Source organism: Sceloporus occidentalis, unplaced genomic scaffold (genome assembly GCF_023333645.1).
Source record: "Sceloporus occidentalis isolate IW3139 unplaced genomic scaffold, rSceOcc1.0.p SCAF_4, whole genome shotgun sequence".
NCBI classification, from domain to species: Eukaryota; Metazoa; Chordata; class Lepidosauria; order Squamata; family Phrynosomatidae; genus Sceloporus; species Sceloporus occidentalis.
In genome coordinates this window covers 100,399,143-100,423,085 of record NW_028316984.1, presented here as the reverse complement: position 1 = coordinate 100,423,085, position 23,943 = coordinate 100,399,143, and the positions used below count along the sequence as shown (strand labels likewise).

The 23,943-nt window shown below is 39.2% G+C and overlaps 2 protein-coding genes and 2 non-coding genes across 10 annotated transcripts in view; all 4 read right to left on the bottom strand.

Moving 5' to 3' along the window:
• Positions 1 to 676: 676 nt before the first annotated feature.
• Positions 677 to 3,674, bottom strand: LOC149314420 (small ribosomal subunit protein uS15). Its single transcript, XM_089521072.1, has 6 exons — positions 3,615 to 3,674; positions 3,063 to 3,111; positions 2,214 to 2,292; positions 1,837 to 2,006; positions 1,476 to 1,576; positions 677 to 846 (listed from the first exon to the last, which is right to left on the bottom strand). The coding sequence occupies exons 1-6, from the start codon at positions 3,635 to 3,637 to the stop codon at positions 813 to 815; spliced, it is 456 nt and encodes a 151-aa protein (XP_089377198.1). The 5' UTR covers positions 3,638 to 3,674; the 3' UTR covers positions 677 to 812.
• LOC149314422 (small nucleolar RNA SNORD14) lies at positions 926 to 1,017 on the bottom strand. The gene has a single exon (XR_016281213.1). It is a non-coding gene; the product is annotated as a small nucleolar RNA SNORD14 (small nucleolar RNA).
• LOC149314421 (small nucleolar RNA SNORD14) lies at positions 2,073 to 2,162 on the bottom strand. Its single transcript, XR_016281211.1, has one exon. It is a non-coding gene; the product is annotated as a small nucleolar RNA SNORD14 (small nucleolar RNA).
• A 3,823-nt stretch (positions 3,675 to 7,497) lies between the features above and the next one.
• PIK3C2A (phosphatidylinositol-4-phosphate 3-kinase catalytic subunit type 2 alpha) overlaps positions 7,498 to 23,943 on the bottom strand; it is a 94,307-nt gene continuing 77,861 nt past the window's right edge. For 5 of the 7 annotated variants that reach the window (XM_089521065.1, XM_089521061.1, XM_089521066.1 and 2 more), the window contains exons 22-33: positions 22,269 to 22,398; positions 20,922 to 21,058; positions 19,508 to 19,677; positions 17,659 to 17,815; positions 16,560 to 16,669; positions 15,119 to 15,326; positions 13,873 to 13,997; positions 13,366 to 13,483; positions 13,192 to 13,273; positions 11,367 to 11,476; positions 11,053 to 11,178; positions 7,498 to 10,709 (exon numbers count right to left, since the gene is read on the bottom strand). In XM_089521065.1, coding sequence (XP_089377191.1) covers positions 10,527 to 10,709; positions 11,053 to 11,178; positions 11,367 to 11,476; positions 13,192 to 13,273; positions 13,366 to 13,483; positions 13,873 to 13,997; positions 15,119 to 15,326; positions 16,560 to 16,669; positions 17,659 to 17,815; positions 19,508 to 19,677; positions 20,922 to 21,058; positions 22,269 to 22,398 — 1,656 coding nt within the window. In that variant the 3' untranslated portion in view covers positions 7,498 to 10,526. Of the gene's footprint in view, positions 10,710 to 11,052; positions 11,179 to 11,366; positions 11,477 to 13,191; positions 13,274 to 13,365; positions 13,998 to 15,118; positions 15,327 to 16,559; positions 16,670 to 17,658; positions 17,816 to 19,507; positions 19,678 to 20,921; positions 21,059 to 22,268; positions 22,399 to 23,943 lie in introns of those variants that run through there. The other 2 variants (XM_089521067.1, XM_089521068.1) reach the window with 2 other exon arrangements.

Below are 23,943 nucleotides of genomic sequence, written 5' to 3'. Positions count from 1 at the left end.
AAGTGTGTTTGGTGGGAATCACTAGACCATGTGTTTTTGTTAAAAAAAATATATTACATGAAATTTCACAAGTTCTTCCTGTCATGCATTTTATTTGTTTTCTATGTTCAATGTGTCTCATAACATTTTAACTTCCCTTTTTGCAGGTAAATTGCTGAGACCCTATTCTTCTTCTTCTTAACTTTTTAAAACCAAGGAGTAGTTGACTTTTTTAAAAAAAATAGTAGTGTCATTTCTAAAATTTTGCTTTTTATAGATGCTGGTGCTCCTTCATTACTCTGGTGAAATAACTGGTTTAAACAAGAACCATCATGTTTCAGGAATAATGGTCCCTCTTTAAACCAAGGCTTATGCTCCCCATGTGACCAATCATGAGGGGCATTTAAAAAGAAAAAGTAGACTTCCAGTCACTTCTGGTTTCAGAAGTAAGGGGTGGCACAAGGTAACATACATCTGTGGGGTTGAAAACTGGCTCCAGACCCTCTAAAGATGCCCACCTCTGCTAAACACCTTTCTAGTTCAACAGGTGACTCAGTCAACTGTCACCTCTGCTAAACACCACTATTCAACAGAAAGTTGTTTACTATCTTTTCAACTAAGTTTTAGTTTAGCAACAAATGGTTCTCATTTCAGTTACAAAAGTAGTTTTCACAAATAACTCCATTTACAAACTGAGTGGGGAAAAATCAGAGACTTTTATTGGTATGGTCAAGATGACATCTTATTCTACCAGCTTAAGGAACGTTCTTTGAAGTAGGCATGGCAGAGAAAAAATGCAAATGATTTGATTCCATCGATGAATACAAGAGCTCTTATGCAACCAGAGCAGATGCTGTAGATGATTCACTAAAAGGGAGAAAAAGATAGTTTAGGTATTTCCATAAAATAAGAGATGTTTAATACATTTGATGTCCACTGAAGGAATTCACTCAGACATCCAAGGAAGGGCTGGCCAACACTAAGGAAAACCCTTTCTGGTGGAAACTGCAAATGTTTGGAACACCATCATCACAGTGAATAACCTGCAGGTGGACTTCTTAGAACCAAAATTTTGAAGAACTGACTCAGATAATTTCTCAATAGGATTAAGGCTGACTGTAACAACTTCTACCAGTATAAACATACTCCAGAGTCTTATGGTATTTATGCCAGCTGTGTTCCTCTAGTAAAAAATACACTGCTTTTTTAAACATAAAAGGTGAAAGGTGCTTTTTGCACTCATGTCCTGTTTGAGGGCTTCCCACAGATAAATCAGTTGGCCACTGTGGGAACAGAATAATGAACCAGATTAACTTCTAATCCATCATAGTTCTTGTTCTAATATACTACAATCAATGGCAAACTGTTAAGCAAAAATTTACGATTTAGTATAGCTCAAGAAAAACTCTCTTTACACAGATATGATTTTCCCCCATGACAAACTAGGAAACAGCAAGTTCTGCTTATATGAAGAAATTTCTACAACTTATACTTACTACTTCCAATTAGGTGGGAGTACTCTCTTGGTCTTGTAGTAACGAGCCAGCCTGTGAATTCTGCTCTCAATCAAAATAAGGCGGAACTTGGCATCTTTATCCTTACAACAGAAAAATAAGAGAGATCTTTACAAATACTATTGAAGACTGTGAGAAAAGAAAGGTAGTCAGAAGATTATATTATATAAATTAGGAAGAAAAGGTTAACATATTTATGTCTTAACACTATATTAGTGAGCACTTATCTATGATCTAAAAATGAAATACATTTTATTCTCCTTCAGTATGCTCTTCTTTTCTTCTAAAGTAGTTCTCAAAACATTATCACTCTGGGGACTGTGATAGCCAGCCATCTATTTACCTTACGATTTCTCTCAAGATGCTTACGGACAGCCACAGCTTTCTTGATTAAGTGATAAAGGTCTTCTGGAAGATCAGGAGCAAGACCCTTGGATTTAAGAATCCGGAGAATTTTGTTGCCAGTCACAAAACGAACTTGGGCAACACCATGGGAGTCTCTCAGTATTACGCCTAAAACAGAAAAGAGAAATTATGCACTAGAAGTACCAGGCAGCTTCGCCATATCATTAAAGGTGCTCACTCAGACATCCAAGGAAGGATTAGCCAACACAAAGGAAAACCTTTCTGGTGGAAACTGCGAATGGTTACAAACTATCATCACAGTGAGCAACTTGAGCAAGAGAGTAAGTATGAATTATTTATTTAAAATGTACATACCAATTTGTGAGGGAGTCAGGCCCTTCTTTGCCAGCTTGTAGATCTGCTCTTTAACATCATCAGAAGTAAGCTTCAGCCACTGTAAGAGTCCAGTTTTCAGCCAGATTAGTTCACAGATCTCTATTCATCACAAGTCCACCCACCCCCCCACAAGCCATTAGCAGATAGTTAGGGCTATAAAATAAATTAATTTAATAAAACACACACATAGACAGACAATTGTATTTTCTATAAGGCAGCATTAGCAAAACTCTGTTGGCTGGTTCCTATTTTCATATGAATTTGCCTTGTTTGCAAATGCAAGCAAAGTAAGTAGGAAACAAACATGCCACATCTTAGCATGTCATGAATTAAAAGCAAACTGTGACTTTGCCATTTTATGTAAGGGACACAATTTTACTATGCCATTGTATACAAAGGGACTTGAGCATCCATGGATTTTGCTATCCAAGAGATGTTTGGATAGGCAAGGGCCTAAAAACAGACGTAATAAAGGGATATTTAATCAAATCCAGGAGGCTGTTAAATAGCCCGGCCCATGCCCAGCATACTACTATAGCTTTGTTCAAAAGCAATCCATTTTAGCACTGTTTATGCACCAATAGGCCATTTCCACAATCAGGGGTCATTCACACTACACTATTATAGTGGTGCAATACCACTTAAGCTGCCAGGGTCTCCTCCTCTGGACAAATCCTGGGATTTGAAGCTTAGGGCAAAGCATCTTGAATGCCTCATCAAACCAACCATCCCAGGATTTAAGAGCCACGGCAGTTAAAAGCAGAACCCCAGTGCTATAATTCTGTGAAAGCCCCCTAAGACAGAGTTGATAAGGAACTGGTGACTTACTGTGGGGACACTTCTCCTGTAGGGCAAGGCTGACTGGGACAGGCCCTTCCTGTCGAGAAAGACAGCACACCAATTAGCTCAGGAAATGAGGCAAACCTGCAGTTCATCAGCTGATAATGGACGCAGATATCTGCTTCCCAGCGACCATGTGCTTCCAACCAGCACAAGGAGAAAGCGAAGGCAATTCAAGCAGACCACGAGTCTTTCAGCTGGGCCCCAGGGCTTTTCTTGAACGTTACGCTTTAATCAAGGCTGGGCTTTTTGGTCTGACTGTTAACTGGCACAAAGGAGCCCCATTTGGGGGTGAGGCAATGTGTAACATGATGTCATCTACATGATACATATGTATACGTAATGCAGCTACATATATCTCTATTTACATCTATCTGCGAATGGAGCGAAGGGCAGATCAGGGGCGAGCCTGACCCTTCCTTCCCTGGCCCCAAAAGAGCCCTCCTCCTCCGTCCCAGGGTGCCTCTGCTTATCCCCCGAGGGCCCCCAGGGGAGCCAGGGCCCGGGCTGAAGCCCTCCTCGGCCCCTTCCCTTCCTCACCCGGGAGCGTGCATGCGACCCATGATGGCGGCGGCGGCGGAAAGAAAGAACCCAGCCAGGCGCCTGCGCAGATCAAGCCTTTGCCCAGCCGGAAGTGACGTCGACGCGCAACGCCCGGCTTCCGGAGGGGAGGAGGGTGGCTCCGCTCCGCCCGGCCGGGACCATAGAGACGCGCGGGAGGCAGAGCGGCGGAGGAGGGGCCTCTCTATCCGCCAGTGAGGGAGTGGGCCTCTTCCCTCGCAGTCCTGGGAATGGCGGTTGATGCGAACCCCGGGACTTAGGAGGGTCTGTAGTGAGGCCTCTCAGGGGGCGCTGCGAATCTAAGGATTGTGTAGGGCTTGTAGTTTGGTGGGGCCCCTCAAAGGGCTCTGAAGCTTCACTCTACTACAAATCCCAATGTTTCAGTAGGGTGAAGCCACGGCAGTTAAAGCGGCTTCGAACTGCCCTAATTCTGCCGTGTGGCCCCACCCCGAGAGGGCTGTCTTTCCTTGAGGCATCTTGTTCTTGTGGGGAAGTTACTTTCATGGGGATGGAAAGGAGGAATTCCATAGACACTGCCAGCATCCCAAGAAGTGCGATGACTCCCGCAAAGCTCCTCCAGAGACAACAACAACAACAACATTAAATAATCACAGTGAAATAAGATGGCGGCCCCTCCTTCCCTCCCGCTTTCCCTCCTCTTGTTCCCTAGTTCCAACTCTTTGTGCTACAAGAGATTAAGGTCCGAAACGCGCTGCTCTGAGACTACACTACAGCCATCCCTCCATATTTGCGGCTTTGATTATTCACGGATTTCATTAATATGTTCTCTCTAGGAATGTCTAGGTCCTCCAGTGCAACTCTGTGGTCAACTTTAACTAAAAGTTGCACTGAAAGACCATTTGTAGCTATTCCAGTGCCATTCCATGGTCAGTGTATGTTGGACATTGACCACAGAGTTGCAGTGGAGGACCTAGAGATTCCTAGAGAGGTGTCCTCTCAGGTAAAAACAGTGTTTTTGTTATTTGTGGTTTTTCCATATTCATGGGGGTCTTGTTCCCCTAACCCTAGCGAATATGGAGGGACAACTGTACTTTAACTGCCCTGCCTCAGTGCTAGGGAGTCCTGGGAGTTGTAGTTCACTGTGGCACCAGAGCTATCTCTGACACAGAGAAGGCTGAATGTCTCACAAAACTACAGTTCCCAGAATTCCCTATCACTGAGCCAGAGCAGTTAAAGCGGTCTCCAACTGGATTATTTCTCCTCCAGTGTCCTTTGGATCTAACAGAGCTACTTTGAAAACTGCTTTGACCACATCTGCCCTGCAGAATTAATGCAGCTTGACACCACTTTTAGCTGCCATGACTCAATGCTATGGAATCCTGGGACATGTAGTTTGTCGTAGCACTAGAGCTCTCCGAAAGGAATGCCTAATCCCTCTCAAAGCTACAAATCCCAGCATTCCATAGCATGGCGACATGGCAGTTAAAGTGATGTCGACCTGGGTTATTTCTGCAGTGTAGATGCAGCCCCTCTTCTGGACTGCAACTCCCAAAATGATGCAGTGAGGAGTCTGGGAGTTGTAGTTTCCCCCAAACCAACTGTTCCAAGCTCCGTTTTTCTAGGAGTGTCTTTTCCTGCACGATGTTTCTTAAGCATTTCTAAACACAACAAGGGCCGCATTTTGCAGAGTATCTGTAAATCTGCCATCTGCCCCTGGGTCATACTATCAGAGAGAGACCCCAAGGTCCATCCAGTCCAACTCCATTCTGCCATGCAGGAACTCTCAGTCAAAGCATCCCCAACAGATGGCCATCCAGCCTCTGCTTAAAGGCCTCCAAAGGAGTGTGTTCCACTGTTGAACAGCCCTTACTGTCAGGAAGTTCCTCCTAATGTTGAGGTGGAATCTCTTTTGCTGGAGCTTGCATCCATTGTTCCAGGTCCTAGTCTCCGGAGCAGCAGAAAACAAGCTTGCTCCCTCCTCAATATGAAGTCCCTTCAAATATTGAAACAGGGCTATCAAATCACCCCTTAACCTTCTCTTCTCCAGGCTGAACATCCCCAGCTCCCTAAGTCTCTTCATGGTTTCCAGCCCTAATGTGACTCTTATTAGCATTTGATCTATTTGGGGGAAAGAGAAAAACCCACTAAACTCCAACCATGCCCATGCTCCACTCTGCACAAAGTGCCCTGCATTTGAAGGCTTCACATCTTTGCCTTTTTGCCAGATAATTAAGTTGTAAGTTCTTTTGGTGTTTTAAAACTTATTTTACTGTTTTATAAAATGGCATTGAAAATAAGTAGGGAGGCTCACTGGATGCCAAGAAACAGTTCCCAGAATTGCATTGAAACAGAAGATTACTGGATGCCGCTCGTGCCAGAGACATTCCTCAGCCTGTTATCTGTTGTTGCTGCGAGAGAAGCATTTCAATGTAGGACATTTTGTTTATGAACATTTTATTTTGGACGCCTTCTTGCTTCTTTCTTCCTCCTTTTCATAAAAAGCCACCCATCTTCCTTGGGAGAAGCTGCACCTTTTTCAACAGTTGTTATCCAAACAGTGTGCATGTCTTGCGTGCCAGTATTTCAAAGCCATGGAGAAAACTGTACTTCCTACATAAGGATTATGAGCCAAGTACATTTTAGATATGCAAAAGCAGAGTTGCAGTCTGAAATGTAAATTAACAATTCTGCAAGCTTGCACACTTTCCCACAATGTGACTTAGCCTGTCTGTGGTTTCTATTTTGATATTTTGCTGTTATTACTCTGTCCCTCAACACTCCATCTATTCCAGCCTGGAGGAGACCCTATCTCTCACATTCCTACTCACTGCAGCACTTTTTCTGCTTCAGCTTCTAGAAACTGCAAAGATATTCAAAAGTGGGCCATGCTGGTAAAACTAAGGCTGCATCCACACTGCAGAAGTAATCCAGTTTGACACCACTTTAATTGCAATGGCTCCATGCTATGGAATCCTGGGATTTGTAGATAGTTGTGGCACCAGAGCTCTCTGACAGAGAAGGCTAAATGTCTCACAAAATTACAGTTTCCAGAATTCCCTAGCATTGAGCTATGGCAGTTAAAGTGGTGCGAAACCGTGTTAATCCGCCAGTGTGGATGCAGCCTAAGTAGCAGAGTGAAGCCTATCTCAGGCAGCGGATTTTAAGTGTTATGAGTGACAACTTATTAACTTCTTCCATTTGCTGTTCTGCTGACAAGGATGTGGAGAGATGTTTGTGGACTGTTTCTATGTCATGTACCACAATAACTTGGTTGGCTTCTGGTATAGCGAAGGCAGCACACCTATTTGTTAGAGCAGATTCCCATTCTATACCAGCTCAGGTATTAATCTCAATTAATCTCAATAAACATACTAGTTTGGAGCCATATAAAATAATACCATTGATTTCAGTATGACTTCTTTAGTTAATACTTTGTCCTATTGACTTAAATGTACTACAAAGTATAAAATCAGAGAATGGGCTAATATTTACATACTTAGTCCTACCACCACAGATTTGTAGAAATATTCATAACCTGGTCTGTACTCTTTATCATGGACTTCAATAATTTGTAATGCCTAGTTTTAACAAATCATCTCTTTGACTAATTGGACTCGGGAGAAGAAAGAAAGCTAGTACTTGTTGAAACACTATGCAACTGCAGTACAGTCAATCCCAGAACAGAACAAGGGGCTGTATACTACAGAACCACCTAAACAGAACTCATAACAGCAAAAGACAGATATTTTGCTAAACTGATGGACAAAAGTTTTAATTAAAGCCCTAACATTATTTTTATAATAATATATATATATTTTATTTTCCACATACTATAGTGTATTTGAAGAAAAAGAGCCAAGACATTCGTTATTCCAGAATAGTGTTTAATGTAACTGTAGGACAGTTATGGAGTCACATTAAACCCATATATTATGGGTTAGGATATTGATAGAAATACTGTACATCTTTATTAGCTATCAGTGTAATACAACTGAAATATTTGGTTCTTACAGATAAATCGATAATTAAAGGCAAATGTGTACATTTGCCTCCAATACATTTTATTATCTATAAACTTGCTTTATTTTTAGTCACAGTATGAAAGTATAAAGCATGGAAGGAAAATTAAATTCCTATGGATTATGAGACTGGTACAATATTGCCTGAATACTTTTCCTCCATATAACATGCATAAACTACAATTTAATACAGATTTAAGCATACATTAACTCTGTATTAGACTGTGGCCAAATTATGCAAATATCAGAAACAGGATTTCTTAACTTTGAAAGCTGCATTTACAGTTTCCCAGAAAGAGCAGTCAGGCTTAAGGCAAGATACTAAGATTTCTATACCATTGTAATTTTAAAAAGAGAAATATCAAAGATCATTCATGCTTTCATATATATATGTGGGTCATAAAAAAGGCAGTAATATTAAAAAATTCAGTGCAAAGTCATAGCCAAGTTATATAGTACAGAAAAAGTGGAAGTGATTTTTACAGCAACATGTATTCCTCAAAGTATCAAAATAAATGTACATAAAACACAAATTTATTTCTAGCTGCAGTCCCCATATGATGCACAAGATTTTATTTGATTAACTAATTATAAAAATGTCATGAGATGAGACCACACTTTAAAAACATTGTTTATTAAAGAGTTACATTTTATCCCAAGTATTCCCTCCTCCCCTTTTGTGTATGTCAGCTTTAGTAATACAGAATTGTCCCCCCCCCCCCACAAAATGTGGACAATCATTTATTGTTTGTGTATCACACCACTGTAAATAACCCCCCTCCATAATGCAAAGTTAATATTGGTTCTGTACTACAATTTTCATTTGTCATTAACAACTGAAAAAGAGTTTTTTAAGCATCTGTCTGGAGAGCTTTAGTCAATATGTACTTAATCTGAAAAGTAGTGAAGGTGGGCAAAGGCACAAGCATGAGCATGAGCTACAAAAGACACAGGCAAATGCTCCTGTAAGGTACAGTGCTTATTCTAACCAACATTCAGCCAAGAGCTGCTGCCACAAACCATTACTAACAAGTCTTTTAAGTCTCTAGTTTTGTGCTGTAACATACTGTGCTCTAGTAACACACTGCAAAAAAGGAGTACATATTGCTTTCAGTTAATTTAATGGAACATTTCATAGAAACAGTAGGTTACTTTCCTGTGTGTGTATGTGACTTGCGATTCTATTGATGGACTGGAATGCATCTCGAAAAGCATCAAGTGTGCAGGAAATACAATCTTTTAGTTAGTTTATTCTATTTACTATATAGGTTACTACTCACATATAGATTGTATTATAGCTAACAAAACTAGGTTATTGTTTTTAAATGGCAAGTGGCTTATATTAGCTATAATGCAATTTTAACACTGAGAAATAATCTAAGATATTAGTATACATTAAATTTTATGTCCATTTCTCCCTCCCATTTGTTGTACTAGGTTTTAAAGTAAGTACTCAATATACTTTAAAAGAAATAAATTAGATCATATTTTAGTTTACTTGTGCAATAAAGATTGTCATTGTCTGTCATATCCTCATTTATCATTGTATTATTTTAAGCATTTGTTCTCATTTATCATTGCATTCTTTTACTTTAAGCTCGTTACTATGAACAGTTGAGAGACAGCATCCCTGTCATCATTATACAAAAATGTTTGGGCTTCAGCATTAAACATTTTGTGCAATTTAAATGCCCTTCCTACATTAGCTATTTTTAACTGGAGTTATTAAATTGCATGTACATGCAGTGTCCCAAGAAATGTGTAGAGCTTCTTTTATTCATTCCTATAAGGGCAAGCCAATTTCCACTGAAGTGAATAGGATCTGTGGTGGATCACTTAGAGTGGTCATAGAGTACTTGACAGCTCTTAAGTCTAGCTCAAGCTGTTACTGTGTCAGTTTCACTACTCAGTGGTTCTAGTGCAACGTATTCTCAACTAGCAACTGATCCTCTGGCCTTCCATGCTTTTAAATAAATGTTTCAGCTTTATGGGGCTAATGAGTATAATAATTTATGTGGGTCTGGTACATATGATCTGGAAACTAATCACAAATCCCTAGCCAATGTCCATAATGGCTAATTTCAAGAAATATGTGCTTTGTAGTCAACCGTGGCATAAAACCATTTGAGTATGCACCCATACAATATTTACAGTTACTATTAAGGTCATACAAACAAAAACGTCAAAACAAATCAGGTTAACTGTTAGTGTCATTTGAATCTGATCTAAGAAAATGGAACAATTGGAAGGGAAAATGTTAAATATAACATACAGAGAGAGCCACATTCTTTCTTCTTAAAAGAGCTGGATAAAAAAGCTTGTTAACAAAAAGATAAATGTTTTAAATGTCAGATATGAGGTATAAGAAGCAGTTGAATGGCAAAATAAGGCACCATTATTTATAACATTCATCATTGGCACTCATTCTGATTATAGCCTCAAAGAGGTCCAATGAGTCCTGGGGCTAATCCAGCTGCTTATTCAAATCTCCCTTTTGACATTTTGAAGAATTTTTTAACTTGTTCTTTTTAAAACACAGTGCTGTGTTTAATGACAGCAGGAGTATAAAGCAATTCAAACATGACCAAACCGAATCTATGAAAAACCCTTGAGTTTTAATTTGGAACATCTAAGCATGGTTAAAAAGTTCATTATCCACAGATATTACATTTATACAATTCATTTATACATACATCAATGCTTGAATATTATTACAGTAAAAAGCATAAGTGGAAGTTGTTTGCCAGAAGTTGTGTTTAAAATGTTTGATGGCTGGTCCAACTGCAATGTGCTGGATTGCAGTGTCTTATGCTAGAGTGCATGAGTTATCTTCAAGTAGGAAAAAGTGACCAAATACAAATGGAGCTGAGATGACTCATTTTGTTCTATTCACCTCTATAAGCTATGAGGTTCACAAGTATGGTACTGCAGCAAGCCGATACCAGTTGACAGTCTCCTTGTTCAAGTTAAACTCTTTTAAGGAAAGAGTGATACCACCCAGGAAAAAATTTTCACGCAGTGATTCTGCACTGAGGACACTTAGCTGCAGTTCCCTTTGCTTTAGTGTCTCCTTGCTATAGCCGCTGTACACAAGCTATCAACGAGAAAGAGAGAGAGAGAGATTTGGTAAGAAACTTAAAGCACTCTGGGAGAAGAGGAGGGTAAATTTTGAAAGATATATATTTCTCACTTCCCTAATTTTAACCCTTCCATACAATGTGAGGAGGGAGATATGCTCTCCATTCACATGGTATATTTAAGGGGTTGAGACATGCTGCTCCTTCCCCAAACACAATGCAATTATGGTCTAGAGCAAGGGTGAAATATGCCTATCATTTGTTCTGCCCTTCAAGACCCTCAAATCTCATCAAGTCAGTACATCTGTACAATACAGATGTAATCTGAAATATTCTCTGTCATTTGGTATTTTATCTTACCATTTCATTGAAAGTTGGATTTCTAGTCTTTCGTGATATTTTGGTCTTCCTTTTAGACGTTTTATGTATATCTGGAAGCAGGTAAGTTTTCACATATGGATTTGGATCTGCACCATCATCAGTGACCTAAAAACAAGAACATTTATTGGGAAAAAAATCACAACTACCTCCCATGTTCAAGCAAAGCAATGGGACACTGGAGGTCCTGTTTAAATTAATTGGGAGCTCTCCAGTTCTTGAAAATAACTGTTTGATAGAACAACTACTGTGCTACATTCATCACATGCATTTTCTAAAGTCATTTGCGTACTTACCAGATCTTTAATGTGCATCACCATGATAAACAGAGTGCTGTTTCTATAGGAGATGGACAACTTAACTTCTCCTCCTACTTTGCCTGAAACAGGACTTGGAGGGCTTACATCTGGAAAATAATCCAAACAGGTATGATTATGTTTTTTCTTACAGAGGCCAAGTGGGTCACTTTAAAAGACACCAATCAGTGTGAAGTTACTAACAGAGCAAAATCTAAAAGATTGCAATGAAGTCTGTGATTATAAAAACTTAAAGAGAAGACAGCACACAACAAATAATGTCCAACCCAGCAGAATGCCTATTTTACTTCTCCTTCATTCAAATCTTTTTAGAATTTCACACTTACTACAATTTTTGTGGTGTCATAATGTGTTATACAGCTTTATAGATGAGGCTAGAAAGAAGACACTAGCTTTTGAGTGGTTTTTTTTTTAGTCATCTTATAAGTGGAAAGATTTTTCAAATACAAGAGTGAATCATTTGCTGAAATCTACAGTGCGCCCTTACGTGAGGGATTGGTTCCAGACCTCTCCACATAAGGCAAATAGCAAGTATGCTCGAGCCCAATTGAAAATAATGGGGTTCGTGCATGATGCACGTTGTGTGCGCCAGTGCAAACCCATCACACGGCTTTCAGTGTAAGTTGAAAGCCGCATAAAAGGCGCCTGCGTATGACATGGGCTCACTGTACTTCTTTAATAATGAACATACGCTACAGAACGGCTACAGAAATACAGACAGGGAAGGCTGCATTCCACTCTTCCCTGCTTCCAAGAAATATTAAAGTGGAAGGAGAGAATCCAGGGAAGTAGGAGAATACACACATACAAAATTGTATATTGAATGTGTTTTTTTTTTAAAAAAACCCAACTAACATGTCTTCCACATTTTGGGGTAATTTTTCTTACGTTCTCCCAAATAGTTTACTGAACATAAGCTCAGCACAATACTGTAAAATGCAGGTAGCTAACAACAAATCAGTAGATCAGCTGATATGGGGGCCTGAACAGATAGGTCAAAATGAAGCTACTTCAGATCACTTTGGAGGTATGCTGTTTAAATGACACACACATCTTAAGAGGCCAGAAGCTGTGCCAAAGCTGCGCTCTAGTCCTTAAGACTGGAGTGTGACTTTGGCATGGTTTCCAGCATCTTAGGACACACCCTTAAGTCCCTAATTTATGGACATTATCATGTCTCAATTGACTGAATTTAACAATATCTCTCTCCCGAATTTCTGATGTGATAATGGGAATTTCAACAGAACACCATTTCTGTTTATAAAATCAATAAAGTGATACCACTACTCCAAAAAGTCATCACTTTTTTTGCCTTTGATAATTATTTTTGTGGTGAGATTTTCTTTGACATCCAGACCCCATTTGAATTGGCAAATTTCCACATGGAGCAATTTCAATATATGCCACCATCAAAAGCTGATAAATTAAATATTTATTTTTAAACCCCTATTTTTATCCATATATAAGCTTAATAAAAGTAATTAAGTAATTTTGTATTTTTTTCTATTTATAAGCTACTCAGTAACCTCAACATGTTTCTTCCTCATGCAAGGCATCTTTGGCCAATGAAGTAATGTGTGGATTAATGTTCCATGTTCCCCACACCCTCTCTAGCAAGAAAAAAAAATTAAGACAAAGTTCAAAAGTAAATTTGATATAATTATTTTCCTGCCTTCATAGATATTTTTTCTTACTCTTTTTAGTTGGTAAATCAATAAATGTTGGTAGACTATATAAGTATTACCATGACTCAGATCACAGTGATACAAGTTGACCTTCCTTCTTTAACTACAATTTTCCTTACCTGTACACTTAGCTATTCCATCAATTCCTTCGGCTTTTTCATCACGTTGTAATGGGTGGAAGAAAGTATAGACAAGATCACACTGGTTTTGGAAAGATAAAACGTTATTGTAAACTAAGGGTATCCAACATAAAAGACCTAAAGTAAATACATTTATATACTTGGTAGAATCACCTCTGATACATCAGTTGATGCATTCATCAAACTTTGTATGTAGCTGTTCAGTTCTACTTTCCTCCTGGCTGCTACATCCTTTATGTGAGTTCTTCCTAGAACAATTTTATTAGGAAAGCTGCAATACAAATACATGAACAGGTAAGAATACAAGAAGAGCTGTTTTGAACCAGACCAAAGGCTTATCTAGCTCAACGTTCTTTTCACCCAGTGACCAATCAGTTGTCTATGGGAAGCCCACTGGCAGGACATGAATACAGGTGCGCCTTCCATCTCACGTGGCCCTGCAACTGATATACACGGAGGCACTGCAGAGGCGATATAAATCCATATTAGCTAGTCACTCTGGGTGTTTTTTGTTTTATTTTTTCTTTCTAACAAGAGATCAGCCACTCCTTTGGATTTTGCCCACTGCCAGAATTCAAGAAAATTCAGTGGGTTCAAATTGAACACTCCAAACCCATTAGCTTTCTTACATGTAGAAAAATAGAGATTTCAAGAACTTACCCTGGTAATTTCCAAAGAGGAAATAGGATACCTAGCTTGTTGTGGAATTCCTGGAATTCATCAAATGTCCGAAAAATGAATGTGGGTTCAGTCTGCCCCTCTCTTAAAACTCTGACAACATAGATCTGTCAAATCAGAAAGCAAACATTTTAGCAACTTAACAAGAACAGATTCTCAATTTTGTACTATCACCATGTAACATCACCTGATAAAGGCAAGCAAAAAGATAATGTGAATATCTTGGACTGTGAACACTGTGACGAATGGCATGTTGCAAACACTGTGACGAATGGCATGTTCTTTCTTCAGGATGATATTACTTATGGTTTTCATAATTTTTTTTTCAGGCACAGCAAGAAAACTACTTCCACTCATGAAATGAACAACAACAAAGGAGCAGAAGTTTGATTGTTTTCAAGGAGTCACTGTCTCCATGTAAATTGTTATGGATGTGTGCTATGCATCTGAACAAGCCGAAAGAAATGACAACAAACCTACAAAACACTAACTTAATTCCTGCTAGATTATCTTGGAAGAACAGTGAAGACACATGCTGACATTTTTTTATTTCCAAGAGTTGCACATCTCTACCTAATAAATTTCATTAACCCAAGAAAGGGTCACTGAGCCATACACATACCTCCAGTCTGACTATTGCCACCAAATAGAGTGGTCCCTCCATATTTGTTGGAGTAAGGGGTAAAGGACCCCTGTGAATGTGGAAAAACCGCAAATAATAAAAACACTTTTCTTTTTACCTAAGAGAACACCACTCTAGGAATCTTCAGGTCCTCCAGTGCAACTCTATGGCCAACATCTGCCAAAAGTTAATCATAGAATCATGCTGGAGGACCTACAAATGTTTAGAGAAGTTTTTTTTCTAGGAACTTCCAGGTTCTCCAGCAAACGCTATGGTCAACTTCTGGCACAGTTACACTGGAGGTCCAAGAGAATCCTAGGGAGAACATATTAATCAAACTCGCAAATAATAAAATCTGCAAAAGTCAAGGCCGCAAATGTAGAAAGACAACTGTAGTGAGAAACAATGACCTGACATGGGGCTTAACAAACTGCACTAAAAAGAAATGGAAAACAGCAAAACTTTAAATTCTTGAGACATAATATGAAGAGGGGAAGAAGTGAAGCAATGCAGGTTAAAATGAGAATGACAGCAAGGAAGATGGTTCTAGGAACGGTTAGGAGATGTAGAAAATATGCTCAATCGAGATATAATCCATACACTTACGTAATATTTGTCTGGGTTGTATCTCTTATGGTATGTAAAGACAGATGCTTCTTTGATTCGGCCATCTTGCTTAAGTGAGTATGTTTTGGGAGAAAAGGATAGGATGGGCTCATCATTGGAAGGTAGCCCTGAAAATCGCAGCTGAGCAAGGTTGTGAATAAAGAAATTGAACTTTGTAGCAACACTTCCCAAGCTTGACTCAATCAGCCTAAAAACAGAAAAACACAAATCACAGTCTGTTTACATACTGTAAATGTACAGTAAACATTTTAGGCTGTGGTTTGTTTTTGTTTTTACAAATTTTGAAAATTGAAACATAGGAGGGGAAAAAAAGGCCAAGTATCAATTCACAATTGGAATTTCAAAGAATTATTCTAATAAGTTACCGTAATCATTATAGGAGAAATGAGATTTAGAATGAACATATAATACATGCAGCAAAATCATGTGGTATTAGTTTTATCTTTCAGAACATGGCGAGTTCTACATTTGGAAAGCATTTTCAGATATCTTAAGCACTAGCTGCACAAAAGTCAGAGGCTGCTATCAGGCAGAACTCAGTACAATACTGAACAATTCAGTGACACACACTTAAATCCAGAGTTGAGGAGAATATGCAGTTGTGTCAGTTTCTCAAAACATTTACCTCCATCATAAGCGAACTCTCTATCCCTTTTCAAAAAATGAAAAAGGGGAAAAAAGAAAAACACTACTTGCAGATTTCTTTGAAACACTTTGGAGAGATCATAGTAAATTTATGTTATTCTCCTTTTATAGATGTGCAACTGAAAGATTAAGAATACATATTCTGGTTTTTTGTGGGTTTTTCAGGCTATGTGGCCATTTTCTATAAGAGTTTATTCCTGATGTTTCACCAGCATCTGTGGCTGACATCTTCAGAGAATGCTAACCTGGAAGAGAGTGGGTAGATATATACTGTGTGACCCTGGGTGAAGAGGAGTGATTCCCATGTTAATCTGTGTATTGCTCTGTTGTTGGTGTCCTCCTCAGGGTAGGAGGATATGCAACAGAGGATTAGTGGATTAGTGTCTGCCTCTGTTGCATATTCTCCTACCCTAAGGAGGCCATCAACAACAGAACAATACACAGATTAACATGAGAATCACTCTTCCTCACCCAGGGTCACACTGTGTGTGTGTGTGTGTGTGTGTATACGCACTCCCTCTTCCAGGTTAGCATTCTCTGAAGATGCCAGCCACAGATGCTGGCGAAACGTCAGGAACAAACTCTTCTAGAATATGGTCACATAGCCCGAAAAACTCACAAAAAACTATGGATGCTGGCCATGAAAGCCTTCAACAATACATATTCTGATTCTATTTCTCTCCTGCTGCAAGCCTGAAGTTTCTCCACAGGTTAGTTCATTAAAACATTTAAGTGCATACAACACATTTAATACTAAAAACATTTCTGCAAATACCTTGTAAAAAAAATGGTAGCTTCAGCATCTGTTGTTCGGGGCTGAAGAGCATCCTGGACATATTTCAAGTCCTGAACACCAGTAAGTTCTGGTAACCCAGAGGAGAGCATCTATACAGCAAAAAAACTGAATGGATTATTACGTGCATAATTGGAAGATGTTGTTGTTAATTGCTTTCACATAGACTTTGCCTCATGACAACCCTATGAATGTGAGACCTCCAAGTCACCATATCATCAACAACCCTACTCAGGTCTTGCAGACTTGGGGAATGTGGTCTTCCTCTTTTCCAACTGCCTTCTACCTTACCAAGCAGTGGCGGGTTCCACACTGCCCAAAAGTACGTGCTTGGCACGTACTAGGGTTAGGAAGGGGCATCCTTTTCGGACACCCCTAACCCTAGTACGTGCCGAGCACGTACAAAACGGCAGTGCCCATTCTACATGGGTGCCGCCATTTTGACATAGTGGATGCTTAACGTCTGCACGTCTTGGCGCCATTAAAATGCCGCAAGTGTGCCAATGGCTCTTTGCGGTGTCATAATGGCGCCGCAAAAAGAAGCCGCTTTTTGTGGCTTCTTTTTGCTGCGCAGAGGAGCTGTGCGGTTTGTCCGCTGCAGCTCCTTTGCACAGCAAACACCGGTGCCAGCAGACTGCCCTTTTGGGTGGTCTGTAAAGCACCATTATTATCTTTTCTAATGAGTCCTTTCTGCTCATGATATCACCAAAATACAATAGTTTCAGTTTAGTCTTCTTGGTTTCTAGGCAGTGTTCAGGTCTGATTTGCTCTAGGAGCTATTTATTGCTCTTCATTGGTCCATAGTATCTGTAGAACTCTTCTCTAGCACCACATTTAAAATGAGCTGATATTCTTCCTATCAGCTTTCACAACCATGCATAGAAATGGGAAATATGATGATGCAATAGAAATAGAAACTAGTACTATATTTAAAAAAAGAAGTCCTTAAAAAGAACAATTATAAAAATTAAACTTGGCAGTTCCTATGCTTGAATATCATGTTGTTGTCTTTACTCATCTAGCACAACATCTACTCATTTTAAAAAATATGTTGACACCTATGACAGTACAGAACTATTACCAGTGACAGCAGACTGAGGAAAAGGTTGGCTCGTTTCCTTATCAGGTTATAAGCTTGGCAGCAGAGATCAACAAACAACTGGAAGCGAATAGTAGGCTTTTCACCACCATTGATAACATAGGCCATATCTGATGTCAGCACAAAAGGAGCCCGATCCCTATTAAAGAAAATGAAATAAATATAAATTTGTAAGTACAGAATTTTTCTGTTTTATACTTGTTGTCTACTAAGGCATTTATCTACTTCAGGGACTCTGGGAACCATGGTGATTGCACATAAGATTTATATCTAATTTCTACAAATATAAGGTATGAAGTCAGCAAACAACATACAGATTTTATAAGTTTCAAATGATTATTAGTTGACATCTGATACAAATAAATGTGTCCACTGAAATTTACTGGGTACACCAAAAATGAAAATATATTCTAAATGAAATGACAGTGCACTCATTTTTAAAATGTATTATTTGACTTTATTCCCTGTCTTTTTGCTGGGATGGGATCCAAAACAGCTTCCAGAAGTTTAAAACAAGATTAAATTAAAATCTTATGTTACAAAAGTTAAAAAAGAATTAAATAACAATTTATTAAAAACCAGGGTTAAAATGTTGAAAAACATGTGGAAAACATAATTACTAATAACGGAAAATACCTCACACAACTACTGATCTATATTTTAAAACACAAAGGCCTGCCTGAACAAAAATGTCTTCACCTGCCTGTGGAAAGAAAGCAGAGAGGGGGCGAACTGGACTTCCTATGCAAGAATGTTCCACAGCCTGGGAGCAGCCATAGGGAAGGCTCTCTCCTATGTCTTTATCAAATGTGATGATGGTGGGACAGAGAAAGCACTCCTGTTCAGATTTTAAAGCTTGCACTGGCTTATATAGAGAGATACAGTTTTTCCGATCATCTGGACCCAAGACATGTAAGGCTTAAAGGTCAAAACTAGCACTTTAAACTGTGCCTGAAAGTGAACTGGCAGCTAATGTTCACTGTTTTTGGTTTGATCATGGAACATCAAGAAAACAGGGTCAGACCAAGAGAAGAGCTATCCCACAACCCCATTTCTCTGACAGGACAATATTTACATATTGAGAATAACAGCAATATATAACTTTATGCGCTTGTCTCATAGCCAAATCTAGCTGTGCAATGCCATAATGTTAACACAATGTCCAAACTGGATGGGATCCTCTTAGGAAGAACCCCCCCCCCCCTTTAAGACAGGAATTAAAATTGCAGATTTCAGAAAGCAGAAGCTGTGGCAAATAAGTGGTCAAAGTACATGTTCTCCTCCCTTTCTCTCTGAAAGCCTCATGGGTTCAACCTTCTTAAATCAGCATATATTCTTGAAATACCGGACAACAACTGCTACAATTCACCTGGCCAATATTGTGGGAATTGTAGATCAATGCAAGTTTGAACAAGTTCATTAATTATGCTAGAAATGGGCTGCTTGTGGAGTTCCAGTTTTGGTTGTATTACAGCTTCCTTGATCCCCATCTACTAGCTGTTCTGTTGAGAACTCATAAAATAAGACAGCATAAGCTAGTAGTTGGGGATCAAGGAAGCTGCATTACAAGCAAAACTGTCCAGAAAAATCCAGATGGTTGCAAGTTCCCCTCTGCCAAATTACACTTTCAAGTTTTCAGATGCAAAGTCCACATGACAATCATACCTTTACATATTTGCCATTATTTCAAAAAAGGTGATGTAGCATACTGCCACAGAAATTTATCCATCATTATTCATTATGATAGCTGAAAAGTTAGCTGTGTTGTTTCCAGAATACTGAAGTGTGATTTTATTCTCACATATTATTTTCAGATATTTTCACAGCATACCTCTTAAAGCTTCCAAACATCTGTGCATGTCCCAAAAACTTTCCAAAATCAATATGGAACATATGTCCTGTACTTCGAAGCATTATGTTATCATTGTGGCGATCACAGATACCTAAGACGTAAGTGGCTACACAACAGCCCGCACAAGAATAGATGAAATTTTCAGAAGCCTAATGAATGGAGAAATAAAAATAACATTAGGTTCTATGTGCAACTTAGAGATTTCTACCTTGTTTTCATTTCAAAATTAGATCTGCTATCAAAATTGTTAGTAATGAAGGACAACATACCTGGGAAACTTTGAAAACTATTTTGTTTCGATCATTTTGACCAAAATGTTAGTAGGGTAACATAATAAACTGTATTTTTATATCCTATTATGATTAATAAAATATTAAGAAATGTAGAACAGGAGGCCAGTGAGGTATAGTGGACTAAGAGTCTTGAGACCAGGGTTTAAATCCCTGTTCAGCAATGGAAACCAAATGGGTAACCTTCGGCAAATCATACTCTCTCAGCCTCAGAGGACTAGCAATAGCAAGTACATTTCTATACCGCTTATCAGTGAACTAGCACTCCCTAAGTAGTTTACAATGCGTAGGCCAAGTGCCCCCAACAAACTGGGTACTTATTTTACTGACCAAGAAAGGGTGGAAGGCTAAGTAGTCCTTGGAGCCCTGCTTGGGATCAAACTCACAACCTTGTGGCTGCAGTACTGGCATTTAACCACTGCGTCACTAGGTCTTCCTGGTGGAAAGCAAAGGCAACCTCCCTCTGAATAAATTATGCCGAGGAAAGGCAACAGGTTAATTGTGGTAGGTTCACCTCAAGATCACCATAAGTTGGAAATGACTTGAAACACAACAATAACAACATTAAAGTGGGGGTAATTCTTAAAAGTTCATGTGCTTTTTAATGGAAGATTCTACAGATTCTTCTAATAAAATTCTAACAAACAGGCAATATGTAGGAAGTGTTACTTCAAGCATTAGGCAGTGACAGACAAGATATCCTACATCAACAATCAGAGTAATTATTATTTTTTAAAGCTAATAAGTTCATTTTTTTTCAAAAATCTATATGCCAGCCTTTCCTTGTGCATTCTGTAGATTAGAAAAACCTGAAGTATTTTAGAAAGTAGTAATTTGATTTCTTAGGCATACTTATATAGATATCCCCTACCCTATACTGAGTCAAATAATTTGTCCCTCTATCTCAGTACTGTCTACTCTTACTAGGAGCAGTTCTCTGAGATTTGTGATAAAGCACCTTCTGCTTACTACTTCCTGAATGTGAGCTGAAGCTGGATTTTTTACAGGCAAAAAATATACTTTTCTGTCCTCTTTTCAATAATATCACTATTGTTAATCCCATATAATAACACATCCATGTTCTGGAGCCATATAGAAGTTACCTTTTCATATTCTTCTTCTGTGGGGTTGTATTTTCTTAACCATTCTGCAAGAGGCTTATCTTTGAAGGACCCAGTCACACCATATTCCACTTGAATTTTCCTAAGTGTATCTGAAGCTGGAACAAGCTCCACCATTCCTTTAATTCAACAAGTAATACTGCTTTTAATCATGTGCTTAGTTATGTTTTAACTTCAAACATGTTAAAAAAATATTTCTGTAAAATCAATCTGCTTCCTGGAAAATTCTACTATACACAATGAAATATTTGTATCCACACCCATTTCATCAAGGTCATATAAATATCAAAAATCAATTAAAGATACAAAAAGGCAAATACTATTTTATTCTTAAATTATCTCAATATTTGAGTAAAATCAAAACTACTGGGATAACAAAATGGCCATTTAACATATTATGCATCTTTAGACATAACAGTGTGGCCAATATGAGAATCCCTACAATTCTGAGTCTCCAGCCACATATGTAAGATTTAAATCTGAGTCTCCTCTCCAGCTATATACTTGGCTCTATCTGAAGAAGCATTTCCTTCATCGTTCATGTTAATGCTATAATGCAGGGATGCTGTGACCTCTTTGCTATTTTGGAGCCCAGCCAACAGACCCTTGTTGCTACAGCTTAACATGTTGTGGCAGTGGTAGCAAAAAAATAAAAATAAAAATGGTTTTTCTTTGGATTTACATCTGCAGCACCAATTTTAGGCATGGGGTGGGGTTAGTGACACAGACACTTTAAACTGGGACTTCTGCTTTAAAATAAAGGGAACAAGGGAGCATGGAGCTCATTTTGAAAGTCAAATCAAACTTTCTGAAGCATACCTCACTTCAAAATGAGGCATGCAGTCCCTACACACCTTGTTTTAAAATGAAACTGCCTGATCGAACATGATTTTTTAAAATTGTCTTAAGGGTATTTGTTTTGGTTTTTTTGCTATTGCTATGCTACTGAATTGCCCCAGAAGAGGGGACTGTAATTGAGGGAGAACACCCAATTAGTTGAGAAGGGGTAGCACTGCAATTCTCTGACTCCTGGAGGTTGCACACCCCTGATCTCTGACACAGCTTGAACTTTAGAAAAGTCCAGTGCTCAAGAAATGCAAAAGTGTTTTCAAGCACATCTAATAGCTCAATCTATGTGATCGCTCAAAACCACTACTACACCGGTGAAGCCTCCTTTTGGCTTGATCTGCAAATGTAGAGATGCTTTCATTTAGAAGATTTAGAGCAATTATGAGAAGTCTGCCACTCTAACCGGAGAACAAGGCAAAGAGCTGTGCCAGACAGGATGGAAAACATTATGTTACTTTAAGAGTGACAAATGGTTTATACCTCTGTCTTTGCCAGTAGAAAGGCACTTGAAGATAACCATCCGCAAATCAAGTCCTTCCTGTAACCAGATTTTATCCATAATTTTTATCATTTGCAATGCCAACATGTCCTGGCGTAGGTCTTCGCCAACCTAGAACAAAAGCGAGGTTAAAAATTAATGGAAGGACTACTAGCAAGACAAACTGTGCACACTGGGCAGTTTCTCTGTAGAAGAGCAGAAACTGGTATTGGACATACAAGTCAGTGTGTATTTTATAATGCCAAGCTTGTAGCTACTGCTTCATTGAAGGGATTTTATGTGTCTAGCATATATGGTTTTTTTTAATCTGAACAAGCCTATATACCCAATTATAAAATCTGTCTCAAAAACTTGAATTTCCAAGTGGCAACGTGGTTTGCCATGTAACATTGGAATTGGAGCAAAGAGTGGGAATGTAAAGAAGAAAAACTAATTGCTTACCTGTACCTGTAATTCTTCCAGTAGTCATCTGTGAACTCATACACCTGGGATTCTGTGTGGCTGTGCAGACCATCTTCAAAAACTTCTATAGTTAGGTGGGGTACAAACCGCCAGAAAGAGGTGCGTCCCTGGTGCCTCTATTTGCTCTGCAGGAGCGTCGCAGCAACCAAATTGCGCGGCGCTCCTGCGGAGCAAAAAAGGAGTGCCGGGAAGTGGCTCCTTTTTGCGGCACACTTCCGGTGCTCCAAAGCTCCAGCGACGTTGCAGGGACGTTGCAGCTGCAACATCACCAGTACATGCTGCAGCTGCAGTGCCCTCGTCACAAGCGAGGGCTGCCGGGCATGTGGGTGCTCCGCCCACCAAGAAGCCCTCGCACATGACGAGGGCGCAGCAAAGGCCCATCTGGATCGGGCCATAGAGATCTTTAGCTGAAGGCCCACCCCCCTTCATACTGCACATGTTCAGTACAGTTCCTGCTCAAGACATATTTTTGTATTAGTGAGAAGAATGCTGGAGGTTATATTTCTTGGCAGTATTCCACATCTTTTGAGTTTGCTCCAACGTCTCATCCATGGTGGTATGAAAGAGGCCCATTTCATCAAAAGGAAGCTTTGGTGGAGACCGGATAAATTAAGCCAGGCATGATGTCTCAAGGCAATAGCTCAAGCAAGGGATTTCGCCACAGTCAGCAGTGTGCTCAGACATAGTAACCTGCTGAGCAACTAAAGACTGAGCCTCAAGATGGAAAACAGAGAAACTTCCTATCTTCCTAAGGGAGCTTGTCAAAAAGTGGAGTGACTTTCTCTCACAAGTACTGTTGGTATGCTCCAACACAGAACTGAAAGTTAGAAATTCAAAGAGAAAGTGACATTGTAGAATAGAATTTACAAGCCATGGTGTCAAGCTTGTGGTCCTCTTAATTCCCAGGGTAAAATGTGGCTTCCTTGATAATTTAGCAGAAGTCGCTTCTACAATGACTAGGTTAGGCAACTGATGTTTGAAAAGTATGGCAAACTTGGAAACTTGGAACTGATACAGGTTATCAGTGCAGTGGTATGTTGGCTGAATCACTGTGGTGATGAGGGCTTTGTGCAAGTCTAGTCAAATCTGACGCCGAGGGTAGTGAAGTTCCCTGATGAGAGGGGGGAATTTTGTCAAAGCCAGCATGATCCATTGGTATTTCAAAAGATAAAGCTGATGGTATTGAAGCATATG

Excerpts from the sequence above, each read along its gene's own strand:
- LOC149314420 (XM_089521072.1), bottom strand. The coding sequence starts at position 3,637 with ATGGGTCGCATGCACGCTCCCGG. Across the intron at positions 2,007-2,213 it reads CCTGACTCCCTCACAAATTG|GCGTAATACTGAGAGACTCC; the intron begins GTATGTACATTT and ends TTTCTGTTTTAG. Across the intron at positions 1,577-1,836 it reads ATCTTGAGAGAAATCGTAAG|GATAAAGATGCCAAGTTCCG; the intron begins GTAAATAGATGG and ends TTCTGTTGTAAG.